General features: G+C 36.6%; 1 protein-coding gene across 1 annotated transcript in view; it reads right to left on the bottom strand.

Annotated features, from left to right (window-relative positions):
- LOC107663992 (ephrin type-A receptor 3-like) overlaps positions 1-20,255 on the bottom strand; it is a 142,841-nt gene that overhangs the window by 45,404 nt on the left and 77,182 nt on the right. The window contains exons 4-6 of the mRNA XM_016454436.1: positions 17,250-17,405; positions 10,725-11,060; positions 1,956-2,080 (exon numbers count right to left, since the gene is read on the bottom strand). Coding sequence (XP_016309922.1) covers positions 1,956-2,080; positions 10,725-11,060; positions 17,250-17,405 — 617 coding nt within the window. The remainder of the gene's footprint in view (positions 1-1,955; positions 2,081-10,724; positions 11,061-17,249; positions 17,406-20,255) is intronic.

Genomic DNA, 20,255 nt, shown 5'->3' with positions numbered 1-20,255 from the left:
CTGACCCTCAATCAAGACCCGATTCCTATACGGCTCATTAATCATACGGCATCTGTAGGAAAGCAGCCAAGGGGCCGACCGGACTGGGTTGTGACTGGAGAGGAGAGATTGTGAGGGTTTTTTTAGATGGGCGAGCATGGGATTGTAGCCCACAAGCTTTAATGGGCAGGTGGTGTTTAGATCAGTGCCTCCAGTGTTACAAGACCAAAGCAGAGATCATCTGGCACTTTCACAGATTGTTAAGAAGGCTTAAAATGAACTGACCTGGTCAGTGAGTACTAAGCAATGTTTCCTCTAAACTGCCTGTGCACTGCCTACACAGACAGACAGAAATCTGTGCAGAAGGCAGATTCAGAAATGATAGAGAGCTCTCTAAACAAAACTAGATGATTAGACACAATATTGAAACCAAAGTCCATCTGCATGTCCATTGATTCTGAATATGGAACTGGATCTATCAGAAATCGTGTGCATTCCATGATCTCAATAAAAGTTCTACATATATTATAATGTAGTTCAATTTGTCTGTTGTCTAAACAATCAAGTTTGAGGACTGCACTATTCAAGTACACAGTAAAACAAAACAAAACAAAAAAATCTAGGGAGTGAATAAACATTACTGGTTTACGTTTTACAAGAAAATACTGTTTCAGCTTTTATACTTCAAATTGTTTTATGTTTAATTCAATCTGTCACTTGCTATTTCTTTGTAATTGTGAAAGTTAATAGGAAATTCTGAGCAAAAATTGTTACTGCACCATTTTTTTCCCAGCATAATGTACTGACATTTATTTTTTATTTTATTTTATTTTATTTTATTTTATTTTATTTATTTATAGTTGGAAAAAAATATCTACTTGGCTACACTGACTGTTTGGTTGGGGAAAGGCAATTTAAAATCTGCCACTTATATATCAGAGCCGTAACTACCATAGACAATGAGGGGGAAAAGTCCCCCTCCCCCAATAATTAGAAATGGTCACTCTATAATAATCTGAGATGGCCTATCAAATCAAAGTGGGTGCTTTACTGTTTACAGAACCAGAGCACGAATTTCAGCACGAATCATCAATTTAATGTTGTAAGAGAGCGAGGTAAGATGGAAGTTGCAAATCATTTAATATTAGTCAACTGTTTTACGATAGAAATGTTAAATGAATGACAGCTATCTAGTGATGCAAACTACTCGACTTTTTTGCTCAAATATGGCTATAGAGAGAAAGACAGAGAGGGAGAGAGGGAGAGAGAGATTAAAGTTGTATGTGTGAATTAAGTTACCTGAGTCTGTGCGTCTCTCTCTACAAACAATGAAGCTGTGACTTTTACATCAAAATCAACGATTTTACCCCATCGTTGCTGAGAAATGTAGAGTAGCGATTCAGGATTCAGTATTCAGTATTGCTATTAAAAGGCGTTGACAACAATTTTGTGTGTGAATGTTTCTGTGCGCAATCTCCGATCTCTGTGCGTCAATGAAAGCAGCGCATTATATAGAATGGTGATTAAATTGACTTGGAATCAAACGTTTTTAATGCACACCTGCATTTGTTTTAAATGCACACCTGCTTTAAAAATACAGGTGTGCATTTTTTTTTAATAGTTAAAACAAAAATGGGCACAGTGAACACTGGGGTGATTCTGTTCAGGTGGCTGAAGGGTCTGTCCAACAGAAATAGGTTTTGCTCAATGAAAGCAAAAATTAAGGGAACATTGGTACCAGGTTTAAAATTTCATTTCAGGCAAACATCTCTCAGCAGAGCAGACAGAATCTATTTCACCTCCAACAGTCAAATTAAGCCACATCGACTAATGACTTGAAATGCTCCCAGGTATATAGATGTGCACTCTGGACCAAGATTCCTAATGATGCGAAATAAAAGGACAAAGTGATGACTTCAAATGAAAATGTTAATGCAGTGAATGCCCACAGCAAATTAAAATTAAACTGCCCCCACCTTCTCATAATATTTGACCTCGTAGTCCAAAATGATCCCATTGGGTCTCTCTGGCTCCATCCATGACAGTGAGATGCTGTTTCTGGATGTTCGGTCCTTCCTGATGACAGTCACTGCAGATGGAGCTGCGCAGAGAGAGGGAGAGAGAAAAGGGAAAAAAGCGGATTAGCTGTTTCCACTCTGGCTTTGAAGGTATTACAAGCACATAAAGCCTAAAGTCACAGGAAGTTCAGCTGACATTTTCATTCAACAATTTGCATCCTGTGAACTGGTTCCTGTTGACCTAATCGAGTTTGTTCTCCACTGGGGGCTGGTTTCAAAGTTGGGAAAGTTGGCACTGAAAGACAAATTGATGCAATCAGGCAACGGCTGGTTCCTGCAAACAGTGGCCACTTTCATGTCAAGTCAATACCTCTACGTTTAAAGCACGACTCATTAATTCAAGGGTTTTTTGGTGCCAAGGACCCCCAATTATGAAGTAATCCATTCCCAAGTAACCCACTTTCTAAATAATGAAAGCAGGTATAACTGTTATGTGTTGCACAAAAAAAATTGAGGTTGGTAAGATTGTTTAAATGTTTTTGAAAGACGTCTCTTAGCAATCTGCATTTATCAAAATACAGTAACCAAAATACTGTGAAATATTATTACAATTTAAAATAAGTGTTGTCTATTTGAATATATCATAATTTAGTCCTGTGATGCAAAGCTGAATATCCCGATTTGCTGCTCAAGAAACATATTTCTTCTTATTATTATTAACTGTTAAAAATAAATAATTAAGTAATAATAAATAATACAAAATATTTTGTATCGTTATACATGTCTTTACTCTCCTTTTTCATGTGTCCTTACTGAATAGAAGTATTAAATTCATATATTTATATACTTATTCTATTCTATTCTATTTCTCCTTGAGGTCCTAAGATTCCAGTGTGTAAATAAATAAATAAATAAACCTGAATTAGTTTAGTCTTTTCTTTCTTCCTTCCTTCCTTCCTTCTTTATTTATGTATTTACATCCCCATTGTGCCATTCATTCCTTACACCATTTTTGACGGTCCTACAAAACTGTAAACTTTACAAATGTGTCTCAAAACTCTTCCATTGTGCTCTTTATAGCTGTTTTTCATATAAACACCACCATTCGATCAAGGTTCGGTGAACCAGCATAATTATTCAGGGCATCCTCGAGATTAGCAATCTAGTCATTTACATAACCCTCCAACTAGTGAACTATTTTGAAAAAAATATGTAGTTTTGCACATCTCTAAGTGTGCTACAGGCAGCTCAAAGTCTCCCTCTGCTCTGGCACTTCACATGGTCACAATCTGTGACTGTAATTCAAGTCAGAGCCGGTCCCGCTCTCCTCCTGCCTGGCGCTCATGTTCTTTTTCAACTTTACAGCTCTGTAATTGCGAGGCAGCAATGAGGCCATAGAGGCATCTGACTTGCCTGTGTTTTAATTTTATTAGACCACAGGAAAAACATGTTGTTCTTTCAAATGTTCAAGCTTTCCTTGATTGTGATTATACAGTCTTGAAATGCTTCTTTTCCCCTGGAACCCTTTCGTTTTTTCTTTTCGTCTATTTCTCTTTGTTAATGAATCCAGATGGGCTCAGTCTGTTTCAGTTTGCAGCCCCGCTTCACAAGCTCCTTCCCTACGGCACTCTGATAGGGGAGGAATTATTGAAGTTTTATAGTGGCCGCAGTTTATGGAAGCTATGATTTATAATGTCTGGACAGCAGGCTCATTTGACACTGTGTATCTTTCTCAGTGTTCACAGCGTGAACAGATCAACGTTGTCTTAAAATCAAATAGAAAGCACTGAAAGAATGTGAAAGCAAAGAGCAAAGTGATTATGTTTCTGAAACCAAGTGAGCAGCCTTATTAGGGAGCATTTTATGGCATCATAGGTACACTATTGGGATGTGTCCTAATAGTTTTTGATAATATTTTTTAATTTAGATTTTATTTTTATATTTTGTTTTCACTTGCTTTTCATTTAAATTTGTTTTGTCATGTTTACCTTTTTTCATTTTATTTTTCATTCATTCATTTTATTTTTCATTCATTCATTCATTCATTCATTCATTCATTCATTCATTCATTCATTCATTCATTCATTCAGTCTGTACAGTTTTATTCATTTTTATTGATTCATTTTAGTTTATTTAGCCTTAGTTATTTTAGCACTTCAAGTCAAACTAAATGCGAAAGGAGAAATCTTGTCTTGTCCTGAAATCATTTCATTTTAGTTTATAATAACAGCCCTGGTCCAAAAGCACCCCTATACCCTTATATTGTGCACTATTTGAGGGGACAAATTTGTAGTGATGTCTGCAACCATAGTGAATATTGTCAAGTGCATTCTCATTCCCATAAATCATCTCAATTAGGAGGGTACAACCAATCAATAAATTCCACAGTCTTGCCAGAAAATGGCGAACGCAGCACTTCTTGTGTCCTTGATGTCTGAATTTGCTCACTGGTTGTCACTCACTCATTCAGTGGACTGTATTAGTGGAGGAATGTAGGGGATAGTGAGTGAGGGTATATAGAGGAGTGATTTTGGATACAGCCTCAATGTTAAGGATCCAACAGGTCGTTGTAATGATTACTCTGCCGTCTAAGATACTGTATCTCCTTTTGATCAACTTCTAACACAACACTGTAAGTATCCTCCACAGAGAAGCAAATCACAGAATTAGCGACAAGCTGAGGTAAAAAAACTAAAATGGTGGACAAAGTGGAAGATATGTTGATTATAATCTATGCAGTATGGCTAATTATTAATAAAACAGTTCCAAGAGTTTGACTGTTTTATTTAATACTTGCTATTTTTGATGAATTTCAGTTTTGAGTTGTTAGCTTAGCAACATGCTAATGTCAAACTCTACTGAAAACAATTGTGAGTCAAGTCCTTCATGCCTTTTCTAATTGTGCGGCAGCAGATCTTTCAACAGGATGTTCACTCGGTTTTGGAACTGTGTATATTTCTCGGCTTTCTCCTTGTGAACAGATCACCTCTGTCTTAAAGCCAAAAGAAATCATCAGTTCCCACAAACCTCCTTGAAGAAAGCAACAGCGAAAAGAACCGCACAATTATGTGGGATACTGCAAGAATATTCAGTTACGAAAAATGCAGAAGGGAGGGAACTCCTCAGAAGAGGAGTGAAATCAGAGCGCTGCGTTTACAGGTGTGGCTGACAATTATTATACTTGCAAGTATGCTGCAGTGCAGACGTAAGCATTTGTAAATAATCTTAGAGAAGTGCTGTCGAGATAATGGCATTCTGCAGAACATGGTCTCAAAATGTCCTCCACATGGCTCTGCGGATGTGGGACAGAGGCATGGCATTAATGTGGGTGCTGACCCTCCTTTTCTTTCTCCCTGCCCTTCTCCCCCAAAAACTCCACACGCCAAACAGAAGAGGCAAACCGCAACAACGTATTTCAAGAATGCATGAATGAGTCATGAAAAACCTTCTGTCATGCCATGATCCAGCTGAACACTTCCACGCAGATCAGGGGCCAAAATTAACACTTGCCAAGTGCCAAACGCAAGTCAAAATTGGCTTCGGCTGTTGACTGGTAACATTATAAGGAACTGCAACATTTCATGGTTTAAGTCCAGTTGTAAGAATGATATCTGACCCTAACTGATGTAATGTGAGCCATTCTAAAGAGGAATTCTTCTTCTTATTATTATTATTTTTTTTTGTGATACTACTTGATACTGCAACATACACTACTGTTCGTGTTAAAGACATTTTTTAACGTTTGAATGTCTCTTTTGCTCACCATGGCTGCTTTTATGTGATCAAACATACAATAAAAACAGTAAATTTGTTAAATATTATAACACATTAAAATAGCTATTTTCTATTTGAATATATACTTTAAAATGTAATTTATTCCTGTGATGCAAAGCTGAATTTTAAGCATCATTACTCCAGTCTTCAGTGTCACATGATCCTTCAGAAATCATTCTAATGATGATATGTTTAAAGAAAAAAAAAACAGTTGCGTTATATTTTTGTGGAAACTGTGATACTTTTTTAGGATTCTGGTTTAAATAAACAGCATTTCAATTTGAAATAAATGGTGTGATTCAAAAGTGAATCATACAAAAGTGACATCATATATACTTCAATTATACATACTTCAAAAGTGACAGTTAAGACTTTTACTGTCACTTTTGAAGAATTTAATGTCATTTCTGAATAATATTATTCTTATATATATATATATATATATATATGTGTGTGTGTGTGTGTGTAAACTTACTGACCCCAAACTTTTGCACAGTAGTGAATTGGGAATATTCCTCACATTAATAATAATAATAATAATAAACATGACACAAAATCACATTTAATTTTGTGACTGTGAGATAGAGATTGCCCCCTACCTATAATATATGATCTTGCAATTTAGAGCTTAACAAGTCATTATAAAATCATTATAAAAAATACAGTGCAAATTATAGTTTCCCAGCTGTTAAGAAATATTTAAGACATGGTACTTTTTTTCAATTCACTCATCATTGCCAGTTGTGCCAAAAAGTTAATTTTGCACATCCCGGCAAAGCAGTATGAGACTTGGAATTACTGAAAGTTAGGCCATATGCTTTTCCGGCTTTCTTTGGTTTTGCTGCAAATCTCTGCCCTGCCCTGGCACGACTGCCAGGTCGGGTGAATCGGCCCGTTAAAATGGCAGAACCGTCAGGTCTCAACACAAACGTTTTACAGCTCTGATGAGGTTGAGAGTCAAGCAGAGAGCACCGTTCTTACATGGAGGGCAGCTTGCGTGTGCTGTCTCCCTTGGGCTGCGGAGCACATGCTGGCTCTGTTTAGATGAATTGGGCTGCGCTGACAACCCTCGGAGCCCCTCGTAAATGTGCTCTCTGCAGGCCCGACTCACTAGATTGGCCGTTCACACATCCATCTCCTTGTTCTGGCTGTGTTTTATAGGACAGTAAAGGAAGCTGGATTATTTGTCTAAGAGCAAGAGTAGAGAAGAACAGAGAGAGGGGTTACGATCTTCCTGGTTTTGGTTTCTGAAACTGAAAAACTCAATCGAAAAGACAGAAAATGAGGGTGTAGTGCTGTCTCTGTGCGAGGAAATGAATACCATTGCAGTCCAATAAACTGGAGCGCTTAAGCCAAAGTATGCTTCTTTGTACTTTGTGCTTTGAAAGCAAGTAAGAATTGTGAGTGGGAGTGTGTATGTCTAAAGGGATTAATAAATTGTTAGAGGGTAATAAGGCCATAGAAATCAACAGACAATAATTAAAAACAAATGGCCTCAATATTCTAAAATAAAAAAGTATCATGTATTTAAGGTTTGTTAAAATGTTCCTCTGAGACTTCAATGAAGGACTAGAGAAGAGAAGTGTTAAATCCATATTTACTGCCCATCAGTTTGAGGGGCCACAAATCTGTCCCCTCAAGGTATCCTTATCTGACCAAAACACATTTAATAGAGTGAAGCTGTGACCTATCAACACTAAAAAACCTTAAACCCACAACAAACTCTGGTGCTTGTAGCCAGGGTCATTCTAACAATGTGATACATTTTTATAACCCCATCTATATGTCTTGGTATATTGGAAAATTTTAAACTCCGAAATCTGAGTGAATGTTGTCATTTTATTCAGGTGCTATAAAGTAAATTCTGAATAATAATAATAAAAAAATAATAACAATGAAAATATTTATTAGTGTTAATAAATTAATAATATTATTTCAGTAATTATCGGTTAATTTTTTTCCGTTCTCTAATTGAAATGTAAGAAAAAATTTAATGTTGCAAACAGTTGTGTTGCTTTATATATATATATATATATATATTTTTTTTTTTGGAAAACTGATTATCTTTGAAATGAAAGTTCAACAGATAGAATTTATTCGAAATAGGAATAGTCTTTACTGTCTCTTTTGATCAATTTAAGTGCCATTGCTGAATAAAAGTATTAATTTTATTAATTTAGTTAGTCATTGCTCATTTTCTTTAATTATTAACATTTAATAGGATATAATGAATGTCTGGAATAGTCTTTTATATAAAAAATACTTTAAATTATAACAAGCATACATTATTCATTTTCAAAAGTTAACAGGGATGACCCACAAATAATGAAAATATTGTTGAAAACATGAATTTTGAGTGACTCAGACAGGGAAGACAACATAGAGCCTGTAGCATTGTATCACTCTGAAAGAAAATGCCTTTCTTCACAGATAAATCAGCATCTGTTCTTTGACAGAAGATGAAAGATCTGCTGAGTGAAAATGCAGTCCTCTCACAATGACAGTAAGGATTTTATGAGGTCTCGGGCAAAGTCAACTGCTCCCTGTGGTAAAAGGGTGCAAAACTATCAATCCCTAGCCTTTGAACCTCCAGTAGTCCAAGTAGTCTTTGCCTACTATTTCATGACACCAGACCCCAAAGCCTGTAATCTGTGGACCAACGCCTACTCTAAATCATCCGACAGGACCTGTACCTATCACTCCACAGCCGGCACTGAACTGACAGAGGCCTGAGCCCCACAGGGCTAGAGAACAGAGACACGAGTCTTCACAAAGGAAGCCCACATGGAATGAGAGGCAGATGGCCTGCCGTTCAGCATCCCTCTGCTTTAGTAACCTGAGGAGTCGTGACCTCCAGTCAGCCATACTAGAGGCCAGCACCTGCAGAATATGTTCACAGACAGCTGTGATAGTGCGGGATGAGCAATAAGCTTGCAGAGGCATTAAACAGTTATTTTCTTCCTTCCAATTGGAATGTTGAGCTTTGTTGCACATCGCTGAGAGGAAATTGAATTGTCTTCGTGAATATGTCTCAACCCATCTCAGGGGACCATTAAAACATTTCGCTCAATCAATGGAAATCTTTGATGACAATTTTTTTCTGTTAAGACGTGGCTTTGAATGAAGTGTCATTTTTGGCAATTTTTTGTCCCATTAGAAGACCCGGGAGAATTAAATGGATAGTTCACACATTGTTCTGAACCTCTGTGATGTTCTTTCTTCCATGGAACACAAAAGGTGAATATCTGAAGAACATCCTGGCTGATCTATTCCATAATGAATGGGGAATGGGCCTGTCATGTCACAAAATTGCAAAAAGAGCACAATAAAATGATCAGAAATGTTAAGATGTGTGCTATATTCCAATGCTCCATGCTATATACAACCCAGGCTCATTGGAAAAATGTGCCAACATTTATGCAAAATGACATTAGGTTGCGTCTTGTTCGTTTTGCAACTCTTTCAAAGTGAAATGTCCAGTGAGTGATGCTAAAGGTGTGTTCAGTTTTATCCTAAAGAAATGAACGTGACCCTGGCAATGTTTTATTTCATTCGTTGTACATATTATGGTTTGAAAATGAAATATCTGGTGAGTGGTGCTAAAAAATTTATCACCAACCCTAAACCTAACTCATAGTGTTAACAAAAGCAAATGTGAGACAAAAACACATTTTCTGAAGCATTTTAGCTTGCTTTTACAAGACTTTGAACTATGTCATTGTGACTCCTGTTTCACAGGTATCAAAAGCAATATGCTGTACAAGGTGTGCTACCAAGCAAGTTTACTACATCAGAAAAGCCATACCTATGGAGCTGGTTATGTGACACAAACATGCAGTTCTTTTTTAATTGATAATAAATACATCGATCTGCCCCTGTAATCATAATTAGGGCTGGGATGATAAATCGATGCAGAATCAATTCGTGGATCAATTCTGAGATTTTCAGAATGCATCGCGATTCTCTGGAATCGATTCTGAGCTTAGATTTTAATAGCAGATGACGCTCTAATCTAGTTTTTATCCGCACACTGAAATGCTCATGAAGAAGAGTGCTAAAGAGCGCGTGTGCGTTCGGCTGAGTCATGTAACGTTAATTTCACCTCAGCTCAGAATGATTTTATGACGTGAGATTAATGTAAACACAGCCCACTGTGAACACCCTTGTAATTCGCTTCAACCTTTTCGAATTTTATGAATGATTATTTTAGGTTCAAGTGTGTGTAAAGGATTTGGAAACAAGCAAAGCCGGCTGTTTCTAAAGCATGCAGCGCCATCTGCTGTTCAAAACTAAGCTCAGAATCGACTCAAGAAAGAATCGCGATGCATTCGGAAAATCTCAGAATCGATGCTGAATCATTTCTCGATTCGTGATGCATCGATTTATTTTCCCTGCCCTAATCATAATATGTGTGAAAAGGAACAAAAGTAGTTGATATTTACTGCCTCTAGTGGAAAAAAGCAGTGAATTGTATGTATAGGTAGGTTTTCGCATAAGTGTAGGTAGAGGCGTTGCATTGAGGCTTTTGCACTGAGCTTAGGATGACTATATATAATGACAAAAGTACTGACGCAATGACACATTGAAGCCATTTGACATAAACACCATTGGTTCTGATTTTTGATTTTGATTTATTTCATTCCTTTTCTCACATAAAGCTTTGTATGGCTTTGAAAACAGTGCTTGAATCATATGGACCTCTTTTATAATACATTTAGGGCTATTTTCATGAATTTGGAGCTTGACGGTTCCAGTCCAAGTTAATTTTAAGAAAAAAGATTCAGGATATTCTTCAAAAATTCACCTTTTTTGTTTCATGGCTGAAAGAACATCATAGGTCTTTGTTTCAGATCTACATGAGTGCGAGTAAATGCTGACCTTTTTTCTCTGTTTTTTGGAAAGGGTGGGGAAAATTTCCTTTAACAATAGAATATTCTGAGATGGGAGACTCACCTGCTTGGTTGGTAGTGATGGTGACCGCAGCATACTGGCGGACCGTGGGGGCCAGGGAGGACACTCCATTTTGGGCGTCGATCTCAAAAGTGTAGTTGGTGTGTGCCAGGAGGTCCACCACGGTTACTGTGGTGTTAGTGAGGCCGGTGGCACGGGGCAAGAAGCGCACGGCCCCTCGACAGGGTTCACACTGCCTGGGACCCGGCCAACAACGCTTACAGACCACGTTAAATGTCACGTCCTTCCTGCCTCCGCTGTCAGCCGGCCAGGTCCAGTCTAGAATCACTGACGTCTCATTAATGGCAGAGATCACATTGCGTGGGGCAGATGGAGGTCCTGAAGAAGAAGATACAGTATGTGATATAATATTTATTCATCATTTTTAAATCAAGCTATAAAAATATTGTACAACATGATGAAAATCCATTTCAGCTGTACTGACGTGCATATTCAACACTGACAAGGCGAACCAATATTGACCCAGGAAACCCATCTTTTCTTCTACCGTTTCTTCTGCACTCTTTAAAGTAAAAGTTCTTTATTGGAATCGATGGTTCCATGAAGAAACTTTAACATTCACAAAACCACAAAAGGTTCTTTATAGTCGACCTCAGTTCTTTAGATTATTAAAATATTGTTCACATGATGAAAAAATAGTTAAGAACTGTTCACTGAAAGGTTCTTTGGGGAACCCAAAAATGGTTCGTATGCCAAAACCCTTTTTATTTTCTAAGAGTGTAGACAGCAATGAGATTAAATGGAGATGAAACAGAGACTTTTGGATGCTTCTCAAATCAAAATTCAGTGGTCTCGATATGAACTCAAACTTTTCTCATCGAATCCACCAAGCTCAAATAATTTATTTAGTTATTCGTTGATTCTGCGAGAAACTGTCTCGTTTGTCTTTTTTCAGTTTTTCCTAAGGGATGACAGGAGAAACATCTGGGACAAAGTTTATACTTAAATGAAACACAACTGAGAACTCCATTAAATCTTATGAGCTATGAAAAAGCAATAAAATGTCCCTCTGGGGATGTACGTTTACTTTAAAAAGTGTGGGTTTAATCGTTAAAGTCATCAGTTATGGATGGATACGGAATTTAGGCAGCCATGTCCTTCCCCTTGTTAAAATATTGGCAGAGCCTCTAGAATTACTCCAGAGTTCAGAAGTGTCCTCACTGCATTGTTATATTAACTTTAAAAGATTGTCCCGGTAAAAAAAATAGGGTATGAAGTGCAGCCAGGGTGCTCTATTGATTGGAATAGCAGGCCTGCACAGCAAGCTGATATTTGAATAAGTGACAGACTTCTGCGCATATATGAACAAGAGTGAAATCTCAGATTAAAGTAAGGTGATGGACACCGGTTCAAAGCCAGTAAATAATTTTGGAATATTTAGCGAATTTAATATCTGACCTCTGGGTATAATTATACTAAAACTAAATTCCTGGCTTAAAAATGGTGGTGAAAGAAGAAATCAGGAGTGCAAGGAGTGGTTTGATTTGACGTGAATTCACACGCTGAAGGCCCAGAGTTTAGAGATGGTTTCTGAGAACCATTTTGACAGACATTTTGTCTGAGAAGGAAAGTTGGGGGGGGGGATTAGGATTTGATCCTACATTAAGAAATAGAACATTACACAAAGGAATCTCCTCCACAAATTCGCTCTGGAACATTCCAGAACACTCCCTGTTGCTTTCCCTTGATTCTGACATGACGATAAATCAGACGTTTAGCTTCAAGGTCAAATACAGGATTCACCACACTGGCCTTTTCAAAAGCACTTATAGAAAGAAGAGCAACAATCCTTGAGGAATAATTAACTCAAAATGTAATTTTATAATCACATTTACCAGCTCTTGCGGAGGGGTAGACTGAAAGACTTTCACTGAAAGTCTTAAACATCAGTCTGGTCCTCACATGACAATGGTATGATTCAGAAGACATAGAATACAGCACATAACCGATTGAGTTAGACCTATCAGACTGCGCCATCTAGAGTTTCATGCCAGAACTCTGTATATATTATATACCAGCGCTTCTCAAACTTTTATGCTGTGTTTATGACAAAACTGCTTGTTTTCAAACTTTTATTAACAGAAACTAGGAGTCTCGCTGTATTAAATTAATTAATCATGATTATTTTGTTGTTATTGTTCAATTTCGGTGATAGCGATTAAGCTGAAATAAAATATAAATATTAAATGAAAACTTAAAACTAAACTTAAAAATAAAAGCTAATTCAAAATGTAATAACTAACTAACTAACTAACTAACTAACTAAATAAATAAAAACAAACTGCAGTGGACTTTCTTCTTAACATATCATTTAGTGTTTCATGGAAGACAGAAAACAACATGAGTTTAGAATTATATGAAGGTGAGGATTTTCATATTTGGCTGAACAACCTTTCTTATTATTTTAACGTATAGTGGATTTTCTGTTTTATGACACCTTGATCTTTCCTTCATATAAAAAATGAGTATCATAAAAAGGAGGTTGTCTGTGTCAGCACAGATAAAAAATGCATTAATGTGCCTCAGTCTGCAGTGGCAACAGCATAAACCAAAGTCTCTTTTTATAGGATGGAGGAAAAAGTCGTTATATGTCGCTAGGAAACATCTTTGCCAGAGCGTCCTTTGATCCTGACATATAATAGAAATCACAGTGAGCAGGTAATGTTAACAGACTCGCTGGCCTGTTAGCGGGAGGATGTGAGGTGTGCCAGGGTAAGCCATCCATTATTCGGACAGGCAGTCCACAAAAGTGTGGCTAGCCTTTGTTATTACCACAGACCTGAACAATCACCACCACAACATGACGAACCCATGAAATTCTCTCTGTGACATATGGAAGATGTTTGCGTCTGGTATTGGTACAATCAGAGCTGTATAGATTACTTACAAATTGTAGTCAATTACTGATTACAGATTACATGATGAAAACTGTAGTAAGTAACGTAATCTAGGTTACCCATTTTAGGTAATGTAATCAGACTACTTTTTAGATTACTTTTCGATTTTCTTTTTTTAATCAAACTTGTTTTAAACTTTATAGTAAATGTACTGGATGAAGATGAAGACATAGTGTTTCACAGCTATACATCACCTATACATTATTAACTTGCATAATTTGTTTCATACTTGGTCTAATTGCTTGAGAGATGCTTTTCCCCTCAAATTCAAAAGCTAATTATTTATAAGATTTTTAGCAAGGAAATTTTAAAAGTGAGAAAAGAAGAATGAGGGAGAATCTAAAATCTAAATCTGAATAATTTACTGCCATTATGCGAATAATATGTAATCATGTAATCCATAAAAAGTAACTGTAATCTGATTATGAGCATGTTAAAATATAGCATACTCCAATTACAAGTACTTAGTTGTTGAAATCTGATTGCGTAATCCAGATGTACAGTACATGTAATCAGTTACCAAGCACTGGGTACAATTATATACCATGTCTGTCGTTGACATTTTCCTCACGTCATAGAGTTACGCAGCAAAATATTGCCTTTATGATGTCATAAAAAGGAGACAGGCAGAAATAAACAAGTCCATTTATACGTACTAAAAACAGGCATAAATATGTATGCCTTTGAAACATTCAACGGTGATTAAATGCCGACCTTCGCTGACACAACATAGTACGCAACATAAACTGTAAATCTTACAAAGCAATAATTCACGAAGCAACTGCCTGTATAATGCAGCCATGACCTGAATTATATTCACATGCAAAAAACATCTCTGTAGAACTCAGAATGACCTTCCACAATTATCGCAGATAATATCGTGCATCGTCTTCCTTTAATTGCAGTTCCGCTCTCAGAGCTGCACTTAAAGCATATCGGCTCCACTGCCTGCATCTGAGCAGATTCTATTAAGATAAATGCACAAACTCGGGGGCTATGACAGTATGAAGTGGAGAAATTAAAGTCGTACACTCCGTACAAGCGTTTTTCCACTCACTGTACCCATCAAAGTCTTAAACTAACATTGGCAATGAGTGCTTAAGTGGAAATTAATACTCTGTATTGCTTCCGACAGCCAAAATAAAAAGCGACTCGCATGAGCGTGGCGTGATCCGACATGCTGACTACTTCGGATGTCACGTAAGATACACCCTATTAAACTTGGCCGCAGAGTTCAATAAGGCTCTTGGTGGTTTTATGTGATATGAATCAGCACTGATAGCAATGTGGTGATTTATGGATAATGTGTTTTGGAATGCTTGGCAGTCGCTGCATGCATCTGTCTACCATCTGCGTGCTTCTCCATAAAAGAGAATGGTTTAGCTTGCTCCGCTGCACAAACCCAAGGAGGCCCGTCGGTTGAAACGGTTAAAAATAAGCAAACATGGGCTATTCTCAGTGGGACAGCTTGAAGGCCGCTGAGGGGGTATCGGAAGCTTTGTCAGAACGAGCCAACACAAATTTATCAATCCTTGAACAAACACCATCCTTCAAAAAGCTCTGGCGCTTCTGAGGGCTGCGTGGCGAACAGGAACGCTGCGTTTCAAGTAACAAATAATTATCCGTACAACAACATCACTTCTAAATGCTTCTGGAGATTTAGCTGTCCTGCACTGTTGTGTTGAACATCTGCATATGCCTTTGAGATGCGGGTCACACTGACCCTAATTGGTTTCCATGCAGTTTGCCAAAAAAAAAAAAAAAGATTCATGATAAAACAGAAAACCTCTATTGTAGCTTGCACTGTTATTTTAGTATAACCAAGATACTATATGTTATACATTTGTTTAATATTTTGAATTTGTTTTTATGTTTGTATTTTCCATTTTCATTTTAATTTTATTTAAAGTTTTGTTGTTATTTTTATTCTTTTTTTTTGTAAATACCATCATAAATGTCGTTTTTATTAATTTTTATTATTTTCCATTTTTAGTTATTTTATGACATTGAGAAATGATGTGTTGGCAACTAGCTGAAATAACACAAGAATATTTGCTTATTTTTAAATAATTTATATTATTTTAGTTAACATTTGTTTTGTTTCATGTAATTTATTTATTTATTTAGTTAGTTAGTTAGCTATGGTTCAAGTTAGTTAATTATAATAACCCTGGTAGCATGTCAATCAATCAATCAAACAAACAAACAAACAAATAAAAATAAGAGAAATTATGAACGAACGAACGAACAAATGAACAAATGAAGAAACAAACAAATAAAAATAAGAGAAATTACGAACGAACAAACAAACAAACAGTTTGTCCCTTTCTGTTAGGTGTCAATTTGACCCAAATATTTTTTATGTTCAAAATTAGCTGTGCATTTCCTTTATGTTCACTTCTTTGCCATAGACTGTATAAAAACATGGACGTAGTGTCCGTGAAGTCACCCATAGGTTTCTGAAGAGAGTTTTTGAAGCCTAAATTGGGCGGAGCCGGCCGTCGCCATCTTGGCAGCACGTCACCGCACGTCACTCCCGGAGGCGCTGGTTGCTGATGCCACGCCCACCTAGCTCGACGGTGGTGACAGCAGCGGTAATCCACCTGTCACTCAAGTGACCACGCCCTTGATTATGCAGAACTTTAAGGCTTAATATAATTTAAACGGATGAGTCATACAAATATTCACCCCCCTCACAGTTGTCATGAAGGGCAAGATTAGCTATATAGACCAAAACCACTTTTTGTATCAAGCTGTAAACACATTTTTTTCTGCTGTAAAGTTGGGCGTTTTAACATGGGGAGTCTATGGGACTGACTCCCTTTTGGAGCCAGCCTCTAGCGGCCAGTCGATGAATTGCAGTTTTAGTCACTTCTGTGTTGGTTTCACGAGAGAGACCGGAAGGTTGCTGCTTGTTCTTTGCACACTAAGTTGCAAATAACTACCACTAAAATAAAGTATAAATAGTATCTAACATTATTTTTACTTAGAGTAAACAGTATTTGTCGCTATTTGTACTTGATGTAAATGTCTTTTTATGTCTGTTTCTCAAACCCTTGTGACAGTAAAATGGGTTTCTGATACTTATTTTCTGCAACAGATTAGAAATTGAGATCCAAAAAAACTAACAACCAAAAACATAATTTCACAGTTTTGTACGTTTTTGACTATGAAACCCTTCAATTGACTATGAAATTGAGAAGTCTTCAATTTCGAGTAAACTTACGGTTTTCAATTTCTTCAATTCTCACGTATTTCAAATTTTAGTTATTGACAAGCTACAATAAAGTTTTTCTGTTTTCTGATCTTTAGTCAACAGCATGGAATCCAATGGTGGGTCAATTTGAAATTTAACCCAAATTTTTACAACCTTTCCAAAACACGCCTACAGTATCTGCTGAAACTGTGCATGCACAATGATGCATTAATGACCCTAAATGATAAAAAGTCACACATTTTTTAAGAAGAAATCAACAAACCAGTGTTTCAAAGCAGTAAAAATCAAGTGTGGGTCAAATTGAGCTGAACACAATAGGAGTCTTAAACGTGAAGTTAAACCGATAGAATCAGGAGAAAATGCACTTATGTAGGTACAGTAAGCAGCACGTACGAGAGCAGGCCATCGAGACGGGGTCCTCTTCCGCACGGAAGTAGTTTTTCTCGCAGCCGCAGTGCACGGCTCCCTCCTGGTGTGTGTAGCTGTGCGGCGGACACTTGGAGCACTTGACGTTCCCAGAAGAGGCCTTATAGAAGCCGGGCCGGCAGGCTGTGGAGACAACAACAGGAGGAAAGACAAATTAGGATGCTGGGAGTCTCTAGCCAACAGGGCCATTCATTACCCCATTACTATGCTGCCACTTTTAATGGAGCGAAACATTTCACATGCCCATATGCATCGGCAGACACAATGGAAAGACATTTAATCATCTGCACGGACTTAAACAAACTAATAGCTGTACCAACAGTGCTGAGATGTGCGTACGGCTGGCCACACGCACATGTGAGTGGATCTTATGAGCTCATAGGAAAGAAATATTGTCTCTAGACAGCAACAAGATCAAATGGAGACTTGCTTCTCAGAGTTTCTGAAAAGACTTCAACAGTGTCTTCAACTGTCAAGTCAACTGCCAACATATCAAAGTCTGAAATCTCAGTATGAACTCATCGAATTCCAAAAACTTAATAAACCACATTCACTTTAGACTTTTAATGTGATAAAAATGTTTAATGTTTTAAAGTGTCAGGGTGATATATTATTGTCCTCATATCATAATGAAGAAACAGCCATTAAAATAATTAAATACCTAGAAAAGAGAAACAGGGAATGCTATCATAGAAAGGAACTCTGCAGAAGCACATTACCGAACACTATACCTTTTAAAATAAAAACAAAATAAAAAATGTTTTAGTAAAATCTCTTCTGATCACCAAGGCTGCATTTATTTATTTAAAATTTCAATAAAAACAGTAATATTGTGAAATATTATTACAATTTAAATTACAATTACAATATTATTACAATATCTATTTGAATTCATTTTAATAAAATGAAATTTATTCCTGTGATGCAAAGCTGATTTTCAGCATCATTACTCTGGTCTTCAGTGTCACATGATCCTTCAGAAATCATTTTAACATGCTGATTTGCTGCTCAAGAAACATATCTTAATATTAACAATTTTGAAAACAAGCTTTACTACTTCATATTTTTTAGGAAAAAAAAAATAATTTTTATATATATATATATATATATATATATATAAAGAAAAACATTCATTTGAAATATAAATCTTTTGTAACAATTTTGATTTTTTTTTTCAATCGCTTTTTTCACTTTTGATCAATTTGATGAATCATTCTAAATAGATAATGAGTAATTACTTCCTTTAAAAAATATGTTAGTCTCCTATAAAATATACCTTTGTAATGACAGCAAAATTTATTTTGTACAAGTTTTTTCCTCATTGTTACACCACATTACATTTTTAGCATCATTGGATTAAAACTTTTCTTAAAAATAGCAGAAACATTTTTCAAAACCATATGAAAACAATATGACTACAAAAAGTAGCTCTTACCTGAGGAATTTTAAGAGAAACTTCTGAAAATAAGTTTGTTTGACTGAAACATAATTGAGTCTCTTGAGCTATGAGAGCGCAAACCTACACTATGAGCAATCATTTTTCCTCTGGGAAATGAAAATTTGGGAAGCTAAAGTCAGAGCTATGTGATAAAGTGTGTTTAAAAATACTTTTAAAGTCTCCTTTAATGTCATATTCAGTGCCGGGTACATGAATTATGCAAATACACCTCTTAAAATGGAACAAAAAAAAAATATATCTCTGCTATTAAAGTGTACTCATCAGCTCATCCTTCCCTATTCATGAGAATCCCATTCCATTACCCATAATGAAGAGGGAAAATCATGATGAGCTGGCTAATTACTGTGGCTCACACGCATCTGTATTCCACTCCCCTCTTGTTGCAAGTTCAATACCTGATATAATACAGTTGGTGAACCAAAGCTTCAAGTCAGCACCATCCTCCTAGAATCAATTGAATTCTGCTTCACTGCAAGAAAACCGAAGGGGCTTTATTATTATAGAAGCAGTGAGGCCAGGTTCCTCTTCCCTGGGAATACAGCAGAAGACCTTCTTTCGGTTTAATAAAGGTATGTTGGGGTCGGATGCAACCGCTTCCAACACATCAGTGATGTTTATTACCTATCTCACAGTCTACATGACATTCCCACCGCTACAGTGCACCTACATGCCTGCTGTTTCTCCTGAGAGGTTTTCTTATGCGTAGTGTGAGTAGAAGACGGCATGGAGAGTAGCTGTGATGCATGAGAATGCAGGTTTACATTAACCCGTTTCTCCTCCGAGGCTCTCCATTAGGGACTGCACAAATTGAGGCTGATGAAAAAAATGCAGGTGCTCTTAACAGCATTTGTTACAGGAAATCTAATCTGACACACTGTTACCTCTGCGAATCAGAAAACACAGAGTCCCAAATGTGATAAACACACACCTATGTGGCCAAAATATGTCTGAAGACCCCAGAGGAACATTTTATAGCTCAGAGGTGGCTTCGGAGACACACTGAAGGTCTTTGTTATATATTCTCTTTTGTGTATGTCTATCCTGAAATTCCTTGGGGGGATTTCTCAGCATTGTTAAAGGGATAGTTCATCCAAAAATTAAAAGGTTGTCATTATTTACTTATCCTCAAAGGTGTGTTCAAACCTGTACGAGTTTCTTTTTCCTGCTGATCACAAAAGAAAATACTTTGAAGAATGTTGATAACTAAGCAGTTGCTGGTAGAAATTGACTTCCATAGTCATTTTTTTTTCCATACTATTGAAGTCAATGGCTATCGTCAACTGTTTGGTTTCAAACATTCTTCAAAAACAGAAGAAAGATTTGGATGACACAAGGATGAGTAAATAATGATAGAGAAGCTAAACGATGTCTAAAACTACAATTAGTAGTATATTTCAATTACCATTTTCAGTAAATAAAGCTGAAATAAATACAATTAAAAAAAAAAGAATAGGGGAAATATTATTTGAAATAAAGCTGAATTCAAATAAAACATTAATATTAATTGGCAAAAG

The sequence above is a fragment of the Sinocyclocheilus anshuiensis genome, unplaced genomic scaffold (assembly GCF_001515605.1).
Source record: "Sinocyclocheilus anshuiensis isolate Anshui unplaced genomic scaffold, SAMN03320099.WGS_v1.1 scaffold247, whole genome shotgun sequence".
Taxonomy (NCBI): domain Eukaryota; kingdom Metazoa; phylum Chordata; class Actinopteri; order Cypriniformes; family Cyprinidae; genus Sinocyclocheilus; species Sinocyclocheilus anshuiensis.
The sequence above is the reverse complement of the archived record's forward strand: the minus strand, read 5'-3'. Positions and strand labels throughout refer to the sequence as shown.